This window comes from Lactuca saligna, chromosome 8 (genome assembly GCF_052625555.1).
Source record: "Lactuca saligna cultivar CGN05327 chromosome 8, ASM5262555v1, whole genome shotgun sequence".
In the NCBI taxonomy this organism is placed as follows: domain Eukaryota; kingdom Viridiplantae; phylum Streptophyta; class Magnoliopsida; order Asterales; family Asteraceae; genus Lactuca; species Lactuca saligna.
This window is the reverse complement of record NC_136424.1, coordinates 30,674,403-30,681,972: the sequence shown is the minus strand read 5'-3', so window position 1 is coordinate 30,681,972 and position 7,570 is coordinate 30,674,403. Positions and strand designations below refer to the sequence as shown.

General features: G+C 32.4%; 1 protein-coding gene across 1 annotated transcript; it reads left to right on the top strand.

Annotated features, from left to right (window-relative positions):
* Nucleotides 1-3,570: 3,570 nt before the first annotated feature.
* LOC145011784 (putative nucleoredoxin 2) lies at nucleotides 3,571-6,371 on the top strand. The gene is made up of 3 exons (XM_078970522.1): nucleotides 3,571-3,807; nucleotides 5,017-5,511; nucleotides 5,630-6,371. Exons 1-3 carry the CDS (start codon nucleotides 3,676-3,678, stop codon nucleotides 6,242-6,244), a joined length of 1,242 nt encoding a protein of 413 aa, XP_078826648.1. The 5' UTR covers nucleotides 3,571-3,675; the 3' UTR covers nucleotides 6,245-6,371.
* Nucleotides 6,372-7,570: the final 1,199 nt, after the last annotated feature.

The following is a 7,570-nucleotide window of genomic DNA, read 5'->3' as shown; positions in this document are numbered from 1 at the left end:
TTGTAACATCCCGATATCAAGTACATTTATTATTTCTTGTATCTTTATCAAAAGGGGAACGTTTGGTCCTTTGAAGAAAAAGGCTTGTGATTTTGGTCGTACGTCGGGCATACGTAAGAGTATGTGCAATGTACTCATGGAACATGAGAGTCGCGAATAATCAGCTAGTACGTTGGGCGTACTAGCCCATACTTCAAACCGTAATTTCAAGGATTGCCCCTATTTAAAGAGGATTGCCCCTAATTAAAGAACATGATATCCTCATTTGATCATCCTTATCAGCCACCAAACCCTCCCTAAACCCTAATTCTGAGTTAAGTTTCTTGTGTGAGTTTTTCAAGCTTTTTGTGTGTTCTTGGTGCTTTTAGTGGAAGAAGGATACTAGAGATGAAGGAGTGGGTGCTAGAAAGCTTGTAGATCCAGAAACCTTTCCTCTTTGTGCATCATTTTCATGTATAAAGTCTATACCGTGGCAAGCTTTTCATTAGATCTTCATGGTTGGGGTTTTATGAACTTTTGTCCCCAAGATTGAAACTTTATGAGTTTGGAGCACTCTAGGGAATTGTGGTTGTCCATTCATGGATTTTAGGACCTATAGATTCATAAAAATGGTTGATTGATTATCCCCTTTAGCTCATGCATGAGTAAAGTAATTTATAGTGTGTTAGATGTTGAAGATTGTTGCATTGGGTCCTTGCTAGCCATGCAAAAGCTTAAAGCCAACGACTTTATGGGTTAAGAGATCTTGGAATGGTCAATATATGGTTGGGATAGTTGTCTGATAACCCATAGTTTTTTATTTATGTTTTGTTGTATGTGGTATCTTAGGGAACTCACAAAACTTCGTGCTTACAATTATTGATTTTTATGTGGCAGGTACTTTCGAGTATCGTGGTAAGGCGTAGGTTTGATTATACACACTCGCAGGGAGATTTAGTACTGGTTGTTTTGGATAATTATGTATTTGATAACTTGGCTTGTGAAACCTTAATTTTGGTAAATTAAAAATGAAAAAAGTTGGGCTAAAATTTTAGGTGCTACAAGTTCTATAAAGCTCACACATTTTCTTTACTTTTGTAAATAAAAAGCTCCAACCTTTCCTTTCTATTTGTTAGATCTTGTGTATGGTCCTTTTTATGCTCTTTCGTTCCCATTTTTGTGATGATCTAGGAGTTGATATGACTCCAGCTCATTCTAAACACTTAGGATTGTTATTTTGACCATTTTGAGCTGAAATGTTAGTAGCACTGTCTTTCTCTTTGATTCATGCAAGCGATGTTGTCATTTGAACATTGTTAGAGTCTAGATCTAAAACATGAGGAAATAACTTAATAGATTAAGTCAAAATCCCTTTTGAAGATGGCTAAAGCACGAAAACTTTTGCTGGATGCGGGTGCTTTTAGGGTTTTCTCAACCCCACCTGTTTTGAGCTCTAAACCTGACATTTTTTTCTTTCATCGAGGCACAGTGCACTTCTCTAAAAGCATGTCGCGATTTTTGACCTGTAATGGATTTTTTTTTTTGACTTTTTAACTATGTTTGGCTTTAGGTCAAATATTAGAGTTGGGTTATAGGTCGAGGTTGACATTTGATCACTTATTTAGGTGGGTTTTGTACCGGTTGTTACTTTTCTGCTAGTTGTGGTGATTGATGACTGACTAAGAGGTGTTTCTTCTCAGTATACTATGATTAGACATAGGGTGTCATTTGTATGTTTGTTGTCTTTGTGACTTTTTGCTAGTATGCTTATATAGGCCCATTATCTAGATGGGGCCCATTATTTAGGACGAGGCCCTTTATTATGTGTTGTATGCGGTATTTTGAGCAGCTCATTAATTTTTATGCTTACTGTTTAAATTTAACTGTTTCATGTACTTCTGATAGCAAAGGTAACAACCCGAACTGATTGCATTGGATCCTCCAGAGATTCCACACTTTCTATTAATATTTTACTCTAATGCTTTTATGAGATTACATTTCATATACTCTGATATTTTGATGAGATTACACTTTATATTCTGATTACCTTTTGATGGAATTGAAATGATAGTTCTAATTTACTTTAAAACAAAAAACTTTCTTTGGATTTTTTGGACGTTACAGCTAGTCAAAATGGCGAGTCACCAGTTGTGGAGTAAAGCCTGACCTCGATTCATGAAGGAAAATCACAAACACATGATGTTCCATTTCAGTGGCTACAATAGACATCGTAAAAAGATCTAAAGGTAAGTTAACCCCTATGGAAAAATTAGATCTTGTTAGAAATCTACCTAAATATGTCTTCCAAATAAAGATATCTACCTTACTAAACACTTTCTTACACCACCTAGAGGTAACATCAGAACTGTCTATAATGTAATGAACAACCTCTTTCCATAAAGAAGATACTGAGTAATTTCTTGTCTTAATATATCGATTAAACCCTAAGTACTCCTCCAAGATGTGTAAGATCTCAACAAAACTACCCTCAATATAATACATATTTGTTAGAAATATATAATGAATATGACACTGTTATATACTTACGTTTAGGTGTAAACACCTTCATTTTAACCCCAAAAAAAAAAAAAAAAAAAAAAAAAAAAAAAAATCAACCCTAACTACTTTGTTTCTTTCTCTATGTTATTTGCAATTTATTGTTCCATACATTCATTTATTTTGTTTGCTTGTTATTTCACTGTTTTTATACCACCGGCTTTTCTGCACCATCAACACATGCATGCGTGCTTCTTTTAATCACTACATAGTATATTAAAGAAAGCGAAATATAATTAATAGAAATGATGTTTTTGATATTATATAAGTTACAAGTCAAAATATATCTTGTGTAAAAAAATATAATAATTTTGGAGATGAAATATGATTGTTCCATTTTTCTACTATATTTTGATATATAAAAATAGAGTCGAGTTGGACACGGATATAAAAACAGAAATAAAAAAGATTAAAAAAAAAAAAAGATGAAAAGAAAAATCGAATATTTAAACTAAAAAAACTTAAAGGTAAAGAAAAATGAAAAAAAAAAATACCAAAATGGTAAATATTTTTGAAATTACATTTGGAAAATAGTTATTTCCGTCGTTTTTGTATTATGACAAAAACTCCGGAAACAAGGGAGAGAATCCGAAAACATTCACAAGGGCAAAGATGGAATTTAACTGACTGCAGCATGACCCTTGATGCATATTTGGTGTAGGAAATCACACCGTAAGAGAAACAGAAAATGCTACGTGTTTGGCTGTGATAATTTACTTAATTTATTATTCTATTTAAATTAAAATTAAAATTATTTAGACATCAACATTAATGTCAAATATTTCTTTATATAAGGTATACCTTAGATTGTATATACGATTCACGTAAAATGTTTATTTATATCATTAATTTGAATAAAACAAATTTTAATCTGAGTAGCTAAACAATCATTATAATAAATAATAACATATTTAAATGTAAAATATATATTAAATTAAGGCTCAATTAAGTTCGATCTATTTACTAAATAAAATTACTTTTTGTTTTATGAATGTTGTATGTGAATGATAAGTTTGTACGGCTACACGAAAATATAAACTCCACAGATTCTTGAAGCTCAACACCTGGTTCCCTATATGTTACTGTTCTTCTTGTATCCTAGAGAGAGAAAGTGAGAGAGAGAGAGAGAGAGAGAGAGAGATGACGCAGCAGCTATCGTTGATCAACACAACGACGTCGCCGGACACCACAACCATCGTCAGCCGCGACATATATTTATCTCTTTTCGCCACCGATGACCGTGACTTTCTTCTCTCTCCCACCGGAGCTCAGGTCCCCCTCTATTTCTCTCTCTAAAATTTCTAGTGCATGCCAAAGTAATCGTTCAGCTCATCATATATTTTTTAAAACAGCTGTTTATATAATTAGTTCAAAATATACAATCATTTTTGTGTAAAACTTAAGTTAAACGAGTCTTATCTATCCAAATGTTTTTCTTTAGATCTAGTTATGGATGTTCGAAGGAAACAAGTTTTTTTTTTTTTTTTTTTTTTTTTTTTTTTTTTTTTTTTTTTTGCTCTTTTCAAAAATTAAAAAAAAGAAAGAAAAGACAAAGATAAAGTTTGAACTGACGAGAGTAGATCTGCACCATAATATTTCCCATGTACTAATATGTCGTATAAATTATTTGATTATATATATGATTTTGACACTGCGTGTTGAGTTATATATGAGCTTCATGTAATTGTATATCTTTTAATTACATAAATCGTCCACAAATTGTTAGTCGGGAAATTAAGAAGTTAATATATGTTTATAATTTTGAATCTCGAAAATAAAACGAGTGATTGTTGAAGAGTAAATTTAACATATCGCATATTTATAATTCTAGTTCCAAAAATTTAAACTTCAAAGATCATGTACACTTGGATTATGAACATATCCTTCCAGTTTTATTCATGAACATAACACACATTTGACTCAACTTGAGTATATCATGGATTCATGTATTCATGTGTACGTAAAAGGAAAAAAAAAAAAAATAAAAGACTCCACGTGGACTAAGTTTAAGAGTCACAAACAGCTAATTAATATTCCCATGCCATAGCAAACTGTATTTAGCAACGGATACAAGTTAATATATATTTTTGTGATATATATGATGTAGTTGTTGTGACAAAAGCATATATAAAACACTAAAAGGGCAACCATGTCCCATTAAACTCAAACAGGTACATCACGCATGCTTTATGGTACCTTTAATTCCAACACAAAAAAACTTATATCAACCTACAAAATTTATATGAAACATTTACATAAGTGGAATCCGGCCCATAAATGTAAGGTGCCTATCCCTTTCATTTGCTCAGAAGTGGGGTTACCCTTTGCATTATTTGCACCTTCAATACCTCAAAAGATGAGGGCATCATATACTATTGTAGAGATATTTATTTGATTCTAAGGTTCTTGGATAAAATTGCCCCACTAGTAGTTGTACAAATATGACAATATCACCTTACAATATATATCTCCATATTTCAGATTAAAATTTCCGACCTTCACGACAAAATCGTTGGCATTTACTTTTCAGCAAACTGGTATCCACAATGCCAAAGTTTTACCAAACTATTGATTCAAGTATACGAACAAATCAAAGCGAAAAAAGACTCAGCATTTGAGATCATCTTTGTTTCATCCGATGAAGACTTGAATGCATTCAACAACTACTATCAATCAAACATGCCATGGCTTGCGATTCCGTTTTCTGATTTGGATACTAAAAAGGCATTGAACAACAGATTTGACGTTGAGGGGATTCCATGCTTGATCATCTTGCAACCCGATCATGATGCAGGTATTGTGCATGATGGAGTTGAGTTGATTTATCGTTATGGTGTTGAAGCATATCCTTTTACAAAACAGAGGTTGGATGAGTTGTTGAAGCAAGAAAAGGAGAAGCATGAACGACAAACTCTGTCGAATTTGCTTATGAATCATGATAGAGATTTTCTTTTGGCTCATTCGGCATCCAAAAAGGTGGGTTTAATCTATAAGTGATTCTTTAGTGGTTATATATAAAAGTGTTTGAATATATCGAGTTTCTATATATGAACTTACACATTTATGATAATTAATTAACCCCCCATGCATGCAGGTATTAATATCTTCCTTGATAGGCAAAACCATCGGGCTATATTTTTCAGCACAATGGTGTCTCCCAAGTCGCAAATTCACTCCCAAGTTGATATCCATTTACCAAAAGATAAAAGCAAAACTAAGTGAACAAGAAGACTTTGAAATCATCTACGTGTCAACTGATCACAATCAGCTAGAGTTTGAATCTTCTTTCAGCGTAATGCCATGGCTAGCACTTCCATTTGGGGACCCGATCAATAAGGAGCTGACCAAATACTTTGATATCACGGGTATTCCAACTTTTATCATATTGGGTCCAGATGGAAAAACTGTAACGAAGAATGGGAGATCTCTGATTAACTTATACGAAGAGGAAGCTTATCCTTTTACAGAAGCGAGGGTGAAGCTATTGGAGAAGCAAATGGATGAGGATGCGAAGAATCTTCCGAGCATGGAGATACATGCAGGCCATCGCCATGAACTCACGTTGGTGTCTCAAGAAAATGGTGGGGGGCCGTTCATATGTTGTGATTGTGATGAGCAAGGTTCGGGCTGGGCTTACCAGTGCATCGATTGTGGGTATGAAGTGCACACTAAGTGTGTTAGGCCGGTGGTTCAGATGTCTAGTGCATGAAAATCCACCGGAAAACTGTTTGCTTTTTGTTTACCAAAAGGTGAGTTGTGGGTTGATGTAAGATTTTGGAATGATGAATTGTGTATAATTATCTTGAGTAAGTCGTTCATTATGCGCTTTCCAATAATTTGATCTAAAAGGAATCAGCTTCTCTAGAGTTGGACTTTCGGACCGGACTAATTGGGCTTTGTTGGGCCGGTCTTGATCTGGGCTTGGTGGTCATCTACTTAGATCGGTTTGTAGTTGTAGCGAAAGGAATTAGAGACCAAACAAAGAAACGTGACTTGTTCTATGTTCTATGTCACAGAATTTTGGAATCTTTACATACCCTAACGACTACGTCTTATTTTTCTTTAAATAACTTATAAATAATAACTAGATTATCACTCGTGTATATACGGATTGATTAGAGGAAAATATGATTTGATTGAAATAAGAAATAGCACACGTTTTAACTAATAAAGCATTAATTATGTTATTTGGTTATAAAGAAAATTATGTTCTTAGTTAAAATTAAAATAGGTGTTTTAGATTAAATAAATTTATATTGTTGTATTGTTTTAAAAATAATCTCAGTCAAACAAAAAAGTGGTTTTAATAGGGGTATGCAAAAAAACCGAAACCACACCAAAAACTGAAAGAGAAAAAAAACGAAAGGCCGAAACCGTAAAAACCGAACCATTTGAAAAATTGATGGTTTGGTTTTTGTTTTTAGGAAAACCGATTTTTTAGGTTTGGTTTGGTTTTTCTATATCTAGAAACTGAAAAAAAAAAAAAAAAAATGAACCGAACATAAATACACAAAATGGCACGTTTTATATATAAATATTACAACATTAGTAAAGTAATCGATCAAATAATAAAAATTAATATTCTATGGTGTAGGTGAACACATATATGATATAAGAGACTATAGAGTTAAAAGTCTAAAAAGATTCAAATTACATACAATTTATATAGATTGTGAAATTCAAAAGTGAAGATTTTTTATACTATAAAATAATAAAGAAAAATAGTTAACTCAATCATCGCACAATGATTATTTGTAAATCAGCACAATATATAGGCATCATTTTTTTTATTTTACATTAATTCCTATTTTGTTTAAATGGATGAGATTTATATTAGAGTATATTAAATAAGTATGAGCTTTTTAAATCCAATGAGCCGAGCCTAATAATTTATTAATTGAAAAACCAAAAAAAAAAAAAAAAACCAAAAAAAAAAAACCAAAAAACTGAAATATACAACCGCAAAACCGAAAAAAAAACTGACGGTTTGGTTTTTCCAAAATAACTAACCAAAATTTTTTATTCGGTTTTGATT

What these genes read in the sequence shown, in the direction of transcription:
- LOC145011784 (XM_078970522.1), top strand. Translation starts at nt 3,676, where the DNA reads ATGACGCAGCAGCTATCGTTGATCAACACAACGACGTCGCCGGACACC. An exon ending in TCTCTCCCACCGGAGCTCAG is followed by an intron (nt 3,808 to 5,016) that starts GTCCCCCTCTAT and finishes TCCATATTTCAG; the next exon opens with ATTAAAATTTCCGACCTTCA. An exon ending in CTCATTCGGCATCCAAAAAG is followed by an intron (nt 5,512 to 5,629) that starts GTGGGTTTAATC and finishes CCATGCATGCAG; the next exon opens with GTATTAATATCTTCCTTGAT.